This window comes from Cibotium barometz, chromosome 14, assembly GCF_041138505.1.
Source record: "Cibotium barometz isolate CiBa-2024 chromosome 14, ASM4113850v1, whole genome shotgun sequence".
Lineage (NCBI taxonomy): Eukaryota > Viridiplantae > Streptophyta > Polypodiopsida > Cyatheales > Cibotiaceae > Cibotium > Cibotium barometz.
The window spans coordinates 47,484,370-47,503,064 of record NC_141059.1 but is presented as its reverse complement, the minus strand read 5'-3'; the positions used below and the strand labels follow the sequence as shown (position 1 = coordinate 47,503,064).

General features: G+C 43.8%; 1 protein-coding gene across 7 annotated transcripts in view; it reads left to right on the top strand.

Moving 5' to 3' along the window:
* LOC147632113 (protein TIC 22, chloroplastic-like) overlaps nt 1-13,313 on the top strand; it is a 179,959-nt gene extending 166,646 nt beyond the window's left edge. For 3 of the 7 annotated variants that reach the window (XM_086808710.1, XM_086808721.1, XM_086808722.1), the window contains 5 exons: nt 8,178-8,234; nt 8,908-8,967; nt 9,166-9,249; nt 12,697-12,732; nt 12,834-13,313. In XM_086808710.1, coding sequence (XP_086664836.1) covers nt 8,178-8,234; nt 8,908-8,967; nt 9,166-9,249; nt 12,697-12,732; nt 12,834-12,935 — 339 coding nt within the window. In that variant the 3' untranslated portion in view covers nt 12,936-13,313. The remainder of the gene's footprint in view (nt 1-8,177; nt 8,235-8,907; nt 8,968-9,165; nt 9,250-12,696; nt 12,733-12,833) is intronic. The other 4 variants (XM_086808714.1, XM_086808719.1, XM_086808718.1 and 1 more) reach the window with 4 other exon arrangements.
* Nucleotides 13,314-18,695: the final 5,382 nt, after the last annotated feature.

Sequence of the window (18,695 nt, the reverse complement as noted above, 5' to 3'; positions counted from 1 at the left end):
TTCTGGATCCTGTTGCCTTTACACATGCGTATATCTGCTACCTCTTCTTATGCTTATATCACTGGTGCAGTTATAGAGCATTGATGTGGATTACATGTAGTTCAGCTTGGCATTTGGTACTTGCCTTCAGGGGGGTATTATGCAATGCCTCTTGATTTGATGCAGTTGATGTCCACATGATCTTTGCCATGCATTTCTGGTGATGCATTTATGTACTACTGCGCTTTAGCATTAGCACTATGACATTGGGGATTCTCCTTTTCCCCGTCATATAGTGCTTGCTTTTTCCATTGGCACTATAGTTCACTCTTACTGTGGAGCATAGTGCAGGGCAGCATTCACAGCTTTATCACCCTGCTGCTACCCGCTCACACCATTCACTTGAGGGGAGTTTGTTGGTCATGTCCACTCCCGGCTAGTTCAGGTGTGAACCCAGCTTACTCGCGGTTATTTTTTCCCTGTGACTAGACACAGGTTTTTTCCCGTGTGAACACACGTGTGTTGGGCACTTTGTCCTAGACCTTTTAGTACTCACTTGTACTTTGTCCTAGACCTTTTAGTACTCACTTGTACTTTCATTTTCATATCATTATTGAGTACATCTTTTCCAGCACTCTCACGTTTCTCTGTGCTTGAGGTTATGTGGAAAATCCCCGTTCACATCTTGGCTTTGCTTAGTGTGTGAAACACTAAGCAGAGGGGGTGATGGGGTTGTGAAGGGCTCAAAGTGAATAGAGACTGGAAGCTGGCTAAACGAATGGCGCATCTATATACGGCAATTTTCTTACCAGGCTATACTATAGGGGGGCCAGTACCAAAATCTTTATGTCTGTAGCCGATGCCTCTCACCAACCAAATAACATGGCACTTTCCTAGCACGAGTAGGAGCGGAAGCTGAGAAAGAGCTTTGCGCTTTATCCTAGCATCTATCTCAGAAAATATGTATCTAATCAAGCGTAGCGATCAAGGTCATGTAATGATCGATGTACCAATACTTCTTTTTCACAAGCGGAGAACGGTGCGGAGCGGGCGAGACCTCTTCCGATGCCCCCTTCTTCCCTTCTCTTTGTTCAGGTTGAACCCGAAAGATTTTCCAAAAATGCTGAAATCTTACGAAAGCGCTATGCGCTTTCGCAACCTTCGGAACATTTTATGAATGGAATGAATTTTCGTTTATAGATGTAAAGAAAACGGAATTGTCTCTTTTTAGGCCAAATCTGTGGATCCCTTAGCGCGTAACGCTTCTCAAGGCGTCGTGGAACCTAAAGGAGGTAGCCTGCCTTTGGGACGGAAGTTTTCTTGCTACTGCACTCGCTACGCTTGAATGTTAGGGATGGATGGGCTTGTGCACTGCTGTAAGGCCATGTGCGGAGTTTTTCCTCGAATGCACCGCACTAGTCACAAGACTAGTGAAGGGACCAAATGGTGACATCCCCTCCGTCTTATAAAGTAGTTGTCCGCAAACTGTATAAGCCATTGCATTGGACTGCATAAGAGTATGCTTCACATGCCAGCGCTTGGAGACTACCAAGTACACGTGTTGTATGGCTGTTCTTTACAACAAGCTAAATGAAAGCACCTGCAGTCAACTGTGCGGCCAGCGCAGGAAGAGAGAGAAGGATAGGTTGCAGTTGGCCAAAAGCTGCAATCGCATGATCTAAAAAAGAAAACCCCTCCTTGCTTTTTAATAGAGTCGACCAGCCCTATATTTGCCAAAAATAGCTGGGCTGGCCCAAAACATCCAATTTATGCTTTTCCCAAGCTTGTGGCCCAAGTTTCATGTAGGCGCCTCCTTTTGTCCACCCTTCCGTGCCCCAAATAATAAATATATCTAGCCCTTCATTATTAATAATGTATGAACACATTGACTTATAAGCATTATAAGTCACTTCGATAAATAAAATCCCATGCTTCTCTTGCTGTATAGCCATTTTTTAGGCCAAAATTTGCCAATAAATGCTCCAACTTACTTATGTGGAAAATCCCCGTAGACTAGTGAAGGGACCAAATGGTGATAGATACAGCTCCCACTCTCGATAGGTTGGCAGAGACTTGGTCTCCGGGCACCAGTCCGAGTTGGGAGATCATCAGTAGCATAGCTACATTGCACATATGGTAGGTCCATTGCAGCGTGGCCATCGAGGGTACTCTCACCCCTCCAACAACAGGAGTCACATCATTCATACCCTCTACAGTGAGTGGGGGAAGCTTCAGGGCAGGTCGAATTGTAGCACGTGCAGACGACGAGAGGCCGTCTTGCGCACACGACACATGGGTCCCTTTCTCAATGATTAGGATTGATATAGATTACTTGGCATTACAGGCCGTTGGTGTGCACGCCCCCCCCCACACACACACCCCGAAGGTAGTTTCCCTTCGAGAGCAGCCAACCATGGAGGGAAACCACCCCTCCCCAATTTGTTTTTTCCTCTTATGAGGGTTATGAGCATCATGTACATTTAACCCCCGGATTGCCAATTTTTAACTAATAGAAGGATCTCTTTCCCGGGGGAAAAAATGGTGTCAATAGAGTACATCATTGGGATATCTAGGTAGCGTGCTACACTTGTAAACTCAACATACATTTTACATGTTGAGCTTTATTGGTAGAAATAGAGAGGGAGGATTCTTCTATAGGCATATGCTCACTTATGGTAGTGCTATGTGTAACAGGGCTTAACCAAGGGCACTTTTTCCCATGTGGTTTTTCCCCTTGGATATCAAGTGTGACAGGACACTCTACATATAATATTTTGTACTTCTATATTATATGGATGTGACACACATGCAAGGGTTGACTTGCATTTTGTGGCCACCACATTTTTGGCTCTCTCTCTTGCTCTCTCTCTCTCATTTCTGTGTGAGCTTCTTCTTCCTGCACCTAACCCAATGTGGAGGTTTTTGTGTGTGAGTGTGTGAGTCTGACACCAACAATTGGTATCAGAGCTATGGGCTGCCTATGGAGTTCTATCGTGAAATCTGCAGCACACTGTGAATTTTCGTTGATAGCCAGTAGTTCGTCCGTCAGTTGCTGCGGAATTCCGTCCGTCGACCTATTCCATCCTTTGCTTCGTTGGGCTCAGCCTTTGCTGGCGGCACTAGTGTGGAGAGGACCACCGCCGCTCAACTCATAGGTGGCGCCTCCCAGTCCTGCTGCCTCAGCCGGCCGCGCTACTGCCCAGCGAACCGCCACTTTCTGCCTCCTGCCCGCGGTTGAGCTACTGTGGCGACCTCCTCCTCCTCGCTCCCTGTCCATCGCGCCCTGCTCCATCCGCACTGTTCCGGTGGCACCTGCAAACCCGGACGCGCATGCTTGCCAGCTCCGCTCCAGTCCTGCGCGTCACTCCATTCTGGCGCACGTACGTGCAGCCTGACACCGCCTGTTGCATGCCTATACTTGCTACCTCCGTCGGCCAGCCTTCGTGTACTGCCCGAGTGGCACCTATGCTGTGCGTGCTTCGCTCGCCTGCTGCTGCAGGTTTGCTTCATATTTTTATTATTATGTGTTGAACCCATAAATTTTTAAAAAAATTTGCAACCATTGTAGGGCAAGGCAGGTTCAACAATTTTTAGGAGTTTGCCAAAATTCCCCTTTGCTAGAAAATTGCAGGTGGTGCCATACATGCTATTTGGGTTGGAATTTGGGTGTTTTTCAAATTGAGGTCAAAATCAGCAAATTGAGCCTCTTTCAGTTACAGAAATTTGGGGCTTTTGTGAAAATTGGCCAATTAACTACACATTGAAGCAATTGGAGTGCATAAAAATTGGGGCTTTTCAGATTGGAGCATGTAATTGGACATTATAGCTGTGATTTGTCGTATATGTATACACATTGTGTGTAATTGGACAAATTCAGATTGGAGCATGTAATTGGACATTACAGCTGTGATTTGTCGTATATGTATACACATTGTGTGTAATTGGACAATTTGGTGCAGGTTTACACTTGCTTCAGTTTGCAGGCAAAAATTTACACATGACTTTTGTTTGCTTGGGAGTGCACATTGGTGCTTGGTTTGCTTGCAGGTATAATTTGTTTACATGGCTCAAAATGCTACAGATGTATTTGGTGTGCTCACCCAAAAGGACAAGCTGGATGGATCTAACTACTCCCTCTCGAGTTTCGTGATCCGTAATTTGCTGGTAGCCAAAGGGCTTTGGGACATCGTGTGTGGTGATGACACACGCCCACTTACCATACAGCCAGCAACGCCTCAAAGGGGAGGTACTCAAAGAGCTCTTGAGGTAGAACCTGCTCCCACACAAGAACAAAAGAGATGGGACTCTAGGGATGCACAATCCATGTCATTGATAGTCCTTTCAGTGAAAAGGACTATTATTCTGCACATTCGTTCTTGCAAGACATCGAAGCTTGCATGGGACACATTGGAAGCAATGTATCAATGTATGCAACGAGGCAAGAGTTGCCTACTTGAAGAGGCAATTGGATCTTCTTTCTATGGATGAGGGTGACTCCATGGCAGATTATCTCACCAAAGTGAAAGATTTGTAGGAACAATTGCTCAACATTGATGAGGCTATCCCAAGCAAACAGCTGGTCACCAACACTCTTCATTCTTTACCACCTACCTACTTGGGCTTTCATACCTCTCTCAACCTCTCTATGAGAGGAGGTGGTAATCCTGTCACTTTTGAAGAGCTAGTGGGTTTACTCTTGCAGGAAGAGCAAACAAGAGCAAACTTATCAAGAAACCGTGGTGGAGACAAGGCATTTACAGCCAAGGATAAGGGTAAAGCAAAGAGCTTTAGGCATGGGGGACAACAGTCTTGCAAGGCTAGTTATGGACAGCTCTCTTCTAGTGGTGAAAAGTCTGACAAAGGGGATGCAAACAAGCCCAAAAAGAAGGGCAAATGTCACTACTGCCATAAGCTGGACACTACATCAGTGAATGTAGAAAGCGGATTGCAAGAGAAAAGGAAAGAAGCACGCAATGCAGTAGCAGACTCTTCTGATGACAAAGCACAGCAATCAGCTAATGTAATTCAGGAAGAGTACACTTTTTTGGTCACATGCACTAGTGAGACACCAAGTGCTTCAGACAATGATATGTCTTGCATTGCATCTGGCAGATAGGATGTATCATGGTATTTTGATAGTGGTGCTTTGAGCCACATCACTTCATGCAAAGATGTATTTCAGCACTTGGTTTATGCTTCAAATGACCGCACTGTATCATGTGCAGATCATACCACATATCCAGTAAAGGGAATCGGCAATGTCATACTTATTGCAGCCAATGGTGCCAATATATGTATGAAAAATGTGTTGTATGTTCCAGGGATAAAGAAAAATCTGCTCTCCGTCTCAGCCATAAACGATTAAGGTTTAAAGGTTGAATTTGAAGATGGGAAGTGTTTGGTAAAAGACCCATCAAAGGGTTATGAAATAGTCACTTCTAGAACTCGATACAAAGACTTGTATAAGCTGGACAACTATGACAAGCGTACTTATGATGCAAATACAGTGGCTGCCCACACTCCTACTATGCATGATGCAGAGCTATGGCATGCTCGTTTTGGGTATGTAAATTTTCAGAGTTTGATGCTTTTGCAAAAGCATCATATGGTTGATAATATGCCGCCTCTTGAGTCTCCAACAAGACATGCATTTTTTCCAAAACAACTCCGAACAAAGCTAGATGATAAAGGAATGAAATGCATTTTTGTGGGCTACAACAATGAGAGCAAAGGATAGCATGTTTATAATCCAACAACACGCAGGATTTTTGTCAGTAGAGATATGGTATTTGCTGAAAATTCAGTACAGCCCATGTACAGCTTGTATAAAAGTAATGATACAGGCATACAGGACATGTTTGATGGGCTATTACCCATTGCAATTAGGGGGGACTCAGATCAGCCAGCCCCTACACAAGAAAATCTTCATGTAGAACATGTGGAAGAGCCAGCCATTCAGCCCCCTACTATGGAAGAAGTGGAAGATCTTGTCAAGGAAGAGCAAACAGCCATAGACACAGCCAAGTCGGTGCCAAGATGGTTGCTGAAAACTTTGTAAGAAAGTAAACTTGTAGCTCCACTCACAGGTAGAACAAGGGCTAGTTCTAGCCATGCATTGAATATGCATCATGGGGAGTCTGCATTAGCCATTAGTGGTCTCTTTGATTCAGAAGAGCCTTCTTCTTATGAAGAAGCACATGAGAATGAGCATTGGGGTGCAAGCTATGCAAGATGAAATCTCTTCTATCATGAAGAACAATACTCGGGATCTTGTGAAATTGCCGAAAGGCAAGCATGTCATTGGAACAAAGTGGGTGTACAAAGTCAAAAGGAAGTCTGATGGTATTATTGACAGGTACAAAGCAAGACTTGTGGCTAAAGGCTACTCCCAGAAAAAGGGAATAGATTATGAGGAGACTTTTGTTCCTACTTCAAGAATGACTACAATAAGATCAGTAATTGCATTGGCTGCACATAAAGGATGGAAAGTGCATCAATTGGACATCAAAACTGCATTCTTAAATGGGGATTTAAAGGGGAGGAAGTATATGTAAATCAGTCCATTGGTTTTGTAGTTCTTGGTGAGGAACATAAAGTATGCAGGTTACACAAAGCATTGTATGGGTTAAATCAAGCTCCAAGAGCTTGGTATGTTAAAATACATGCTCATCTAACCAACCAAGGTTTTGCGAATATTCCAACTGAAAGCACATTGTATGTGAAGAAAATCGGTGCCGATATTCTCTTAGTTATCTTGTATGTAGATAACATGCTCATTACAGGTACTAGCAAAGCACAAATTTCAGATTTCAAAACTGATTTGAAAGCTGAATTTGATATGTCAGATTTGGGGCCTTTACACTAACAATTTATGCATATAGATAATGGCATTGTTATGCAACAAACTAAGTACATAAAAAGTTTGCTGAAAAGGTTTCACATGGATGAATGTAAGCCCATTTCTACTCTAGTAGAACCAGGTGTACGGCTTACTATGCATGATATTGGAGAGCCTTTTGAGGCTAGCATTTACAGCCAGGCAGTGGGATGCCTCATTTACTTGTGTAACACTAGGCCAGACATATCTTTTGGGGTGTCTTTGTTGGGCAAATTCATGCACAGCCCTGGCACAAAGCATTGGCAAGCAGTCAAACGCATTTTTCGTTATCTTCAGGGTACCTTGGATCTTGGTTTGTTCTATCCCAAGGGGGGCAGCTTGTAGCTTTATGCATACAGTGGGCTAGTGATTATGATACCAGGCAATCCACCAGTGGGAATTGTTTTTTTCTTGGCAGTTCATGCATATCTTGGTTGAGCAAAAAGCAACCCACTATTGCCACATCTACTTGTGAGGCTGAGTACAGGGCAGTCTTCACAGCTACAGTAGATTGTGTATGGTTGAAGAGATTATTGACTGATCTTCATGAGTGTCAGCAAACACCCACCGCCATTCTCACTGATAGCCAGAGTGCTATGGCCGTGGCACGAAATCCCGTATTTCATGCACGTACCAAGCACATTGAGATTCATTATCACTATGTCAGAGAGAGGTTACATGCAGGCCCTACACAGGATAATGTTGCAGATCTATTCACAAAGGCTTTACCTCGAGAAAAGTTTGAAGCTTTCCGCAAAGCTTTGGGCTTACTCTCATACAGAGAGTGATCTACTACCTTGTACAGGTTCACACTTTCAGTACAGGGGGGATTTGTAGGCATATGCTCACTTATGGTAGTGCTATGTGTGAACAGGGCTTAACCAAGGGCACTTTTTCCCATGTGGTTTTTCCCCTTGGATATCAAGTGTGAAAGAACACTCTACATTTTGTACTTCTATATTATATGGATGTGACACACATGCAAGGGTTGACTTGCATTTTGTGGCCACCACACTTTTGGCTCTCTCTCTGTCTCTCTGTCTTTCTCTCTCTCTCATTTTTGTGTGAGCTTCTTCTTCCTGCACCTAACCCTAATGTGCAGGTTAATGTGTGTGTGAGTGTGTGAGTCCGACACCATCTTCTTCTCTATGGTGTAGTTGCATGAGGATACCATTAAGCACTAGTGGGATTTAACTTTGTTGTCACTCTATCTAATGGCCTTTCAAGTTTTTTTTTTAAATGAAATAAATTTGGGGGGAGGGGGGGTGGGTTGTGGCAAATCTTATGATAATCTACATTCTTGTGGTGGAACACTCTCCAGGTAAGTGGGCACATTGAAGAAAAAGGCACATCGTTTGATGGAGTGCCGGTCTTCCAGGTACAGTCAACCTTATTTTTTGATTATGAATTTTCTTTTTGCTGTAATTTTGTTCCATTGATATTTTGTTAAATGAATTGTGGGGAGATTTTAGGCTACAAAGAGGATTGAAATTTCTTGTTCGAGTCTTGTACAGTTGCAATGGTTAAGAAGAATCACATATCAAGAAGATAGGAGAACAGAAGAAAGAGCTATATGAGAATTATTCACCCAACATTAGCAAGTGTTCTTCTTAAAGTAACCAAATCTTTCTTAAGTTAGGAGTTACTTCCTGAAAAAGAAGTTGCTTTTTTAACTATGCCTAAGACCCAATACTAAACCTGGCAAAGGCTTTGCTGATTGATAGGCCCCTGGGGTTGTCTAGTCTCGGGGGTTGCTAGGAAGATAGTGGCTTTGCGGCTTGTCTGATGTCAGAACATGTAAGGAAGTTTTGTGGCTCTAATCAACCTAAATATCGACATTCAGAGCTAGTCCAATGGAAAAAGTGGATAAATTGTGCCCAGGCATCATGCTTATTTGCTGATTTGAATGGTAATGGCAGTCCAATAAGATATCATGCTTATTTGAATCGTAATGGCAGTCCAATAACTTGACATTAAGTTGGAATTACGTTGCAAACTTTTTGGAATAAGTTGTCCAAGAGATCATGCTGATTTGAATTGTGTAATGGCAGTCCAATAACTTGATCGTGAGAAGCAATGACACACGATTTTGTCCGATCTTCTTTTGCAAGGTGTGGTATAGTCTTTTCTACTTTCATCTAGCAAACCAAGATTGCTTGAATCAAAGAAAATTTTTTGAAACTTCAATGGAGCCAAACTATACACAGTAGCTATCCAGGGGTTACAGTTTCTTCAATGGTAGCTATCCAGGGGTTCATTTATTACCTTGGCAATAAGAAAACGTTCATTCTATGACTGGTTATTTGCAGGAAGATTTAGACCAAGCACTTCAAAGAGCATCAAAAGTGCAGCAAAAGGTCCATCTGTCACTTCAAGTGAACACTGACATACAGGTAGTGGCTTGTGTAATTACACGTTAACTTAAAAAAGTGATTTGTAGGATATTTTAAGTTTCCTAACATCAAACAGTAACGTGAAGTCCCCCCTTAGTTCAAGTCCCACTCCCTGCACTTCCATGCCGTCATATGGATCAAAGCCCACCCTCAGCGTGTGTGTTCCCTGCACTTCCGTGCCGTCATATAGATAATACGATTGGATATGCTGTTAAAATACTCTCTCTCTCTCTCTCTCTCTCTCTCTCTCTCTCTCTCTCTCTCTCTCTCTCTCTCTCTCTCTCCCCACATACCGACGCCACACACTACCATCTACTTCACACATGACATGGCAGACATATACACTGGCAGAGTAGAGGATGGGCTCCTACTCATGGATCCCCTGGCATCTATGGATACCATTACAGCCTAGCTCGCATCACTCCTACACACGGCTGCATTACAGAGCTTCCCACATTGTGTACATTCAGGAGAGCCTGCGAGACCTGGGACTATGCCCCAGAATAGATGGTATGATGACGAGTGCAGGGCCCTATACTCACGACTCCGCATACAGAGAGCCTTGGGAGCCATCACAGAGCAGGAGTCGAGGAGAGAGATGAGGAGACTTACTCGCCGCAAAAGGCGGGCCTTTGCAGAGATACAGGAGCTAGAGATCTTTCATTTCTTCATGAGTAGAGATAGCCCTGTCTCATGGCGGCACTTCAGAGAGCCCCGGACCCCGACACCTATTGCAGACCCACAGACATGGCACACATATGCAGAGGGTCTATACCATGCCCCACAGCAGCCACCTATACCTCAGCCACAGGAGCCTCGACCTACCACAGCTAGCTTCTTTACTCACTCGATGGTACAGGAAGCTATCCGCCGCCTACAGCATGGACGGGCCGCCGACCATATGGGCCTGCAGGGTGAGCATCTCATATATGCAGTAGATTCTTTAGCTCCTTTTCTTGCACACCTGTTTAACAGGGCACTAGCAGAGGGTTTGCCTGCGGAGTGGACGATGCACACCATTGTGCCGATTCACAAAACAGGGGATATGCTCGATCCGAGCAACTACAGGACGGTTATGGTTGGCCACGTGCTAGCCAAACTCTATGGTGCAGTGCTGGAGCAGGAGCTTAGCTTATATGTTGAGCGAGCAGGTTTACGCTCATCAGGGCAGGCAGGCTTCAGGAGAGCTTTCTCTACCACTGACCATGTATTCACTTTGAGATGTATGATTGATCAGGCCAGAGTGAGGAAGAGAAAGCTCTATTGCTGCTTTGTGGATTTCCGCAAGGCATTTGACACAGTACCACGAGAGAGGCTCTTTCAGCGCCTACAGTCTCTTGGCATACCAGCAGATATGACATGGGGCATCTATGCATTATATGAGCAGGTTTTTGGGCGAGTCAGATGTCCAGGAGGTATGTCCGAGACTATTGCTAGCACCATTGGTGTGAAGCAAGGATGCCCACTTTCCCCCACGCTATTTGGGTTATACATTGATGAGGTGGCTGACTTCATTACACGGGGAGGCGGAGATGGAGTTGATTTAGCAGGTACCTCAGTACATATTATGCTCTATGCTGATGATATTGTATTAGTGTCTGAGTCCCCAGGTGGTCTACAGCAGCATCTACATGCACTCCATGATTTCTGCACACAGAGGGGTCTTACTGTGAACCTTGGGAAAACCAAGGTTATGGTCTTTCATACATCGAGACAGGGCAGGAGTCAGCTGACATTCACTCTTGCAGGATGCCAGGTGGAGGTGGTGACATCATACGTGTACCTAGGGGTTACCTTCTCTGCAGCAGCCACACGCTTTACCATGGGTTCAGCAGCCAGAGCTAGATTGACACGGGGATATGCAGCATTGGCTATGCTAGAGAGACAGTGCCACCAGGCGCATTTTCAGGAGCCCCGGACGAAGGGGTGGCTATTTGACACATTAGTCACACCGGCATTGATGTATGGAGCAGCAGTATGGGCGCCAGGCCTTGCTACTCATTGGTGGACACAGATAGAGAGACCACAGGCCCTCATGATGGCACGCATGATACGCAGCAAACCGTCAGTACCTCATGACATTATCCGAGCAGAGTTTGCTGCGCCTCCTATGATGGTAGAGGCCATATTTCAGACTATATGCCTGCTAGACAGATTCAGAGAGATGCCACAGGACAGATTATCATACAGAGCTTTTCAGGCATCTAGACAGTTGGCTGAGGCAGGAGACAGAGGATCATGGTATGCACAGGTCACACATTGGTTCTCACAGCATGGCCTAGACATGGATCATCTACCACCATTCCAGTATGACACGGATGCACCACATATCCGTCTCTCTCATAGTGAGAGGAACAGAGTATTGAGACAGGATCTATGGCAGCTCTATACACGAGAGACATGGATATCGCCTACACAGCCTCTTCCACCGAAGATGCTATACTACAGAGATCACTTCATGAGTATCGCTGATGATGGATTTATAGAGAGGCCTAGATACATGGAGGGCTTTTTACCACACGGCTCCCGAGTGGCTATTGATCAGCTCAGAGTTTCATCACACCGATTGGAGATTGAGACTGGCAGAGCAGCACGGATCCCCCGAGAGGAGAGGGTATGCAGATTGTGCAGAGAGGAGGTGGAGACTGAGGAGCATTATGTATGCAGATGCAGAGCATATACAGCCATCAGAGAGAGATATCCCATTTTATTCAGAGAGCCACATTCCCTACGCCAGATCTTTGAGTCAGCAGACCAGCGCATACTGGGGAGATACATTCTAGACATACAGCGCCACAGAGAGACATTATTACAGGCTCAGACAGCTCCAGAGGGGGGGCGACAGACACAGATTACTACATTTTTTCAGAGATCCATACCCCTCCCAGCCCCTACACGGCAGGGAATTACTCTCCAGAGAGCAGAGACACTTAGAGCCCGCAGGAGACAGAGGACACCTGGCTTTCGGACACCACGCCTATACCAGAGAGAGATGACAGAGATCAGAGCTCAGTTTCACAGAGAGGGTGCGGAGCGACTGGCTCGCTTCAGAGCACACCCAGGCATGTTCTTCAGGGAGCTGTGGACACCCCCTTCACTGATGTATACCATTTTATACCCCCAGTATGGTACAGGATGGAGCTAGCTAGGTTGCATATCATGATTGTATACTCCATGCATATAGCTTTGCATTCTCATAGTAATAGAGCTCCATCCCCTGCACACCCAGATTCAGCTTTTTTATTCAGTACTTTTTCATTTTGTTGGGATGACATAGGATACCCCATACAGGTACTCCGATTTGTCTCATAGGTCGAGTTCGGTCTTTTGGAAGACGTTAATAAAATCTTTCTTTCTTTCTTTCTCTCTCTCTCTCTCTCTCTCTCTCTCTCTTTGTTTTCTTATATGCACCTGAGGCTTACGTTTAAAAAATAAAATAAAATGTAGGTTGGCAGCTTTGAACATGTATTGAAACGAATGGAGGTATGAAATTTTGGTTTTTCACTTGCTATTTTGTTGGAAAATAGTTAACCGTAGTAGTGGAAGAAGTTTGTATGTAACATTCATGATAATTATGTGAACAGGGTCTTGTTGATGAACAGGGATGGGGAGACGTGGTTTTCATTCCCCCCGGCATGACAGCTTTTGGCCAATTGGAGAACTTGAACAAGACCACCGTTGGTTGAGCCACGCCAGTCCTTGTATGTGTCAAAGTTTGATGGTGGAAGTGATGACATACGAGATTCTCTCTCTCTCTCTCTCTCTCTCTCTCTCTCTCTCTCTCTCTCTCTCTCTCTCTCTCTCTCTCTCTCTCTCTCTCTCTCTCGGGCAGAGACAATTGAAGACAGACATCAAGAATATGTTTTGGAAAAGCTAAAATTTTGAAATCTGTGTGCATGGTTTGGTTCAGCATTTTTGATGTAGTTTGCTGAAGAGTGAAGTGGAAATCATCAGCTCTACTCTGCAGAAAGGATTACCACTTCAATAGGCATTATGGCAAAATGAACTAAGATTGCATGTCATGCATATTAGGAACTTGGATAGGATACTAAACGGTTTGCACATGTCGTTTTTCCTTCAAGCATTTTCTTGTGAAAGGGCCATAATTTACAAATAATGAATTATATTACTGAATAATGAATTATATTAATGAAGCTTCAAATTGAAGTTACTGAAGCTTCACATTTAAGTGTCTTATGTTCCAACTTGTTTGTTTTCATTCGTGAAAATTGGCATCTCCGTAATTTTTTAAATAAGTTTACGAATTTCAGTGTAACGTAAAAGATAAAGTCTTCTTTCTTTGAGTTGGTGTCCCCAGACAGTGAGCTTACAAACTTGTACGGTTTGGGAAACGATAGGTTAAGTTTAGCCTGAAATTTAATTTAATCTTCAAAAAATCATTCTCAAATCTGTGGGAGAAGGAAGACTTCCTCCTAAGATATAGTTATAATTATATAAAAATATGCTTGTTCAAAAGTACAATTTCCTATTAATTTTGGTGAAAAGTATTTAAATGTAATTTTCAAAAAAAAGATTTTAATACGAAGTGGTCTTTCTTATGGATTGTTGGGTCTATGACCCATGATGGAGAGGTAAGGTGATAGCATTTTAAGGTAAGGTGGTCTTAGATGCTAGAGGAGCTTGTCGCATGTGCATACGAGTATCGGTAGCATTTCTTCCATAGAGACTTCTTGTGGAGATCAAGTGGGAACCCCCTTCTAAAAGGAGGGGACCAACAAGAGCTAATGTAATTCATCAAACTTGGTTAACCATCATGACCTTGCATGCCAATTAGAGTCTAGATGTGTTCATGCTCATGAGTTTCTTGCATATGCTCACAAGGACATGTCCTAAATGTTGCTTCCCTCCCACATGGTGGAAAGTGTAAATAAATTTCCCCAGCTAATCAAGTACGTGACGCCTAACAATCTCTCTCAATGGGGGTTGAAAATATGCTAGAGGCAACTGCATGTGCGTCTTACTTAATTTAATTGTCATCACAAACTCATACACAGGACATTCTTGAATGCAAATGAGAAGGTACATGACTTGTAGTTGCATACTATTTTCTTTTTCTTTTTTTGTTCATCACTTGATAGATAGTACATCTTGTTAATGTTGTTAGACTTAATGATAAATCAACCTTATTCCCATTTACTAATAACAAAGTATAACCAATAGAACACAATTTGTGATTTATGTAACAAATTTGAACTTGTAGGCCGCTACAGCATATCGGGAGGTCTTGATTGTGTGAGTCCACATGTGGTGTAGGTGAAAATTGTCCTTTAGTGTGTTTTTTCAAGACTCAAATTGGGGAAGAAAAGATTGAAATTATAGCTTGCCTTGGAAATAGAGACCAAGACTTTGGAAAATTTTAGAAAGGACTTTGAAAACTTTAGTGAGGACTTTGAAAATTTTACCATTGATGTGTACATTGATGAAGAAAAAACAGGCCAAGATCATTCTATTTTGATTGGTTTCAGGGAGAAATGATCCATCCCTATAAAGGATGGAACCTTAAACCTAAAATGTGCACCCCTCCGTTTCGTACCATGATGCCCAATCTTGGGACGCCCGTTCAAATCATGACCTCTTTAAAGCCCACTAAGCCCACTCACACTTGCACCAACCAAATAAAAGTTTGTTTTTTCTTTTAGAATAAAATTAGAGGCACTAATTTCCTTTGTGAAAACCTTGAATCAACGCTTAGTTAAATGCCGTGGCAATGCTTAGGTTAGTTAGGTTGAGTTTAGCTTGAAATTTAATTTAATCTTCAAAAAATCATTCTCAAATCAGTGGGAGAAGGAAGACTTTCTCTTAAGATATAGTTGTAATTATATTAAAATGTGCTTGTTCAAAAGTACAATTTTCTTTAATTTTGGTGAAAAGAATTTAAATGTAATTTAAAAAATAACATTTTAATACTAAGTGGGTTTTCTTATGGATTGTTGGGTCTATGACCCATGATGGAGAGTTAAGGTGATAGCATTGTATGGTAAGGTGGACTCCATTTTGCTAGACGCTAGAGGAGCTTGTCATATGCATATGAGTATAGGTAGCATTTCTTCCATAGAGACTTCTGTTGGAGATGAAGTGGGAACACCCTTCTAAAAGGAGGGGACCAACAAGAGCTAATGTAATTCATCAAACTTGGTTAACCATCATGACCTTGCATGCCAATTAGAGTTGAGATGTGTTGTTGTTCATGAGTTTCTTGCATATGCTCACAAGAACATGTGCTAAATGTTGCTTCACTCCCACAAGGTGGAAAGTATAAATAAATTTCCCTAGCTAATCCAAGTACGTGATGCCAAGCAATTCATATCTCAATGGAAGGTTGAAAATATGATAGAGGCTATCGTATGTGCATCTTACTTAAGTTAATTGTCATCCCAAACTCATACACGAGACATTCTTGAATGCAAATGAGAAGGTACATGACTTGTAGCTGCATACTATCTTCTTTTTTTGTTCATCACTAGATAGTACATCTTATTAATGTTGTTAGACTTCATGATGAATCAACCTTATTCCCATTTACTAATAACAAAGTATAACGAATACAACACAATTTGTGATTCATGTTAAATAACAAATTTTAACTTGTGGGCCACTATAGCACATCGGGAGGTCTTGAATGTGTGAGACTCCACATATGGTGTAGGTGAAAATTGTGCTTTAGTGTGTTTTTTCAAGGCTCAAATAATTGGGGAAAAAAGGATTGAAATTATAGCTTGCCTTGGAAATAGAGACCAAGACTTTGAAAACTTTACCATTGATGTGTACTTTGAAAGGACTTTGAAAACTTTAGTGAGGACTTTGAAAACTTTACCATTGATGTGTACTTTGAAAGGACTTTGAAAACTTTAGTGAGGACTTTGAAAACTTTACCATCGATGTGTACATTGATGAAGGAAAAAAAGGGGCCATGGTCATTCTATTTTGATTGGTTTCAAGGGGTAATGATCCATCCCTATGGAGGATAGAACCTTAAACCTAAAATGTCCACCCCTCAGTTATGTACCAGGGACGCCCATTCAAATCATGACTCCTTTAAAGCCTCCTAAGCCAACCAAATAAAAGGTGATTTTTTTCTTTTAAAATAGAATTAGAGGCACTAGGATTTTCAGTCCCATCTCACGTTCATCTTTTCCTTTTCCTTTGTGAAAACGCTTAGTTGGGCGTGATGAGTCTCTCTCTTTCTCTAGTATTTATACGTGATAAGTCTCTTTCTCTTGTTAAATGCTGTGGGCGTGATAAGTCTCTCTCTCCCATCCAAAATTTGGTGGCGTTTGTGTGTCGGGATGGACGGCCGCTGGGGAAGATGGAAGGTATGTTTGTTTATGTTGGCCGCAGCTCCAGCGTTGCAAGGAAACGCAAAGGGCCGCCCTGCTCGAGTTTTATAACGACGGCTTTAATCATGACGCCGTGGGCTCGACGGGGTTCGACATCAACGGCACGTCGGACTGCTGCGAGTGGCGAGGCGTTACGTGACGGCCTTGTTGTGTCGCTGGAGATGGTCCTGTACGAGTCGTCGGGCGGGGCCGGATCACGAGGTGGAGTGCCATGGCCTGTACCGCTAGCCAAACTCCGCTCTCTTAAGGTACTTACTACTCGATCAAGCTAATCCATCAAGCAGCTTACTCTCGTCGTTGTAGGAGCTTCACCTGGATACCATCAATTTTTCCAGCCCTCTGCCGCCAGAGATCGGCCTTCTTTCCCAGTCCCTCTCCAAGCTCACCTGGATACCTAAATTTGTAGGTGGTGGTGTTCAATTTGCTCTGCAACTTAACAGCTCTCCAATATCTCGACCTTGGTTGGAACGGATTTGCAGGCAGAATACCCTCTTGTCTCAGTTTGCTCCCTCACCTCTCGTACCTAAATCTCGGGGATAATCTGCTGACAGGCCATCTCCCAGAACACTGGAATGCAAGATCTTCTCTCGTATACCTAGATTTGTCAAATAATCTGCTGACAGGCCCCGTCTCCTCCCTTTCTAACCTTACTAATCTCCGAAGCCTAGACCTTTCCTCGAACAATCTCACAGGCCCCGTCTCCTCCCTTTCTAACCTTACTAATCTCCAATTTCTAGACCTTTCCCATGACAATCTCGGAGGTCCTGTCTCCTCCCTTAACCTTACTAATCTCCAGAGCCTATACCTTTCCTCGAACAATCTCACAGGCCCCGTCTCCTTCCTTTCTAACCTTACTAATCTCCGATTCCTAGAGCTTTCCTCGAACAATCTCACAGGCCCCGTCTCCTCCCTTTCTAACCTTACTAATCTCCGATGGCTATACCTTTCCTCGAACAATCTCGGAGGCCCCCTCTCCTCCCTTTCTAACCTTACTAATCTCCAGAGCCTAGACCTTTCCTCGAACAATCTCGGAGGCCCCGTCTCCTCCCTTTCTAACCTTACTAATCTCCAATGGCTAGCCCTTTCCTCGAACAATCTCACAGGCCCCATCTCCTCCCTTTCTAACCGTACTAATCTCCAATGGCTAGACCTTTCCTCAAACAATCTCGGAGGCCCCATCTCCTCCCTTTCCAACCTTACTAATCTCAGAATCCTCAAGCTAGACAACAACTTCGTCAATGGCTCTATTCCGCCCGGTCTCAGCAAGCTTGCAACAAATCTGGAAATCTTGGACCTCTCACACAATAGCCTAGAGGGTGGGGTACCTCCATGGATTCAGCAGTTTCAGTCTCTCCGCCTGTTAAGCCTCAGTTTCAATGGTTTTTCCGGCCCTCTCCCATCCACAAAATGGAATACCACTCGGCTTCAGGTGCTTGACATCTCCCACAACAATCTGAGTGGAAGCATCCCCGCCCAAAGCCTCTCCTACCTCCTCTTACAAGGCTTCTTGTATCATGAAGTCGATTCCTCAGGTATCTTCAACAGCGGCGAGACTTTCTCAATAGAAGCCAAAGGACAAGAGCTCAATTTCTCTTACGTCCTTCCAGCCACGGTGTCTTTAGATCTCTCTAGCAACGCTCTCGCTGGGCCCATCCCGCCTGAGCTCGGCTCCCTTGATGGTTTGGTCTTCTTGAACTTGTCCAACAACTATCTCACTGGACAGATCCCGGAAAGCTTCAGCAAATTAACGCAATTAAACTCGTTGGATGTGTCTAGAAATGATCTGGTGGGAGTGATTCCTGAGGCCTTGTGCTCACTCACATTTCTTAGTGTTGTGGATGTCTCTCATAACAATCTGGGGGGTCTAATCCCTCAGTGCAACCAGTGGACGACATTCCCACCTCAGGCTTTTCTTGGCAACAAGCCGGGGTTGTGCGGGCTTCCTCTCGACCAGCCCTGTCCGAGCGACAGCAGCTCTAATAATCACTCATTAGAGCAAGCAGATATTGCTGATCATGACTTCCTTATTGCAATCTTCGTGGGCTTCTGCATTGGCTTTCCAACGTGTTTTGCCATCACCATGCTTTG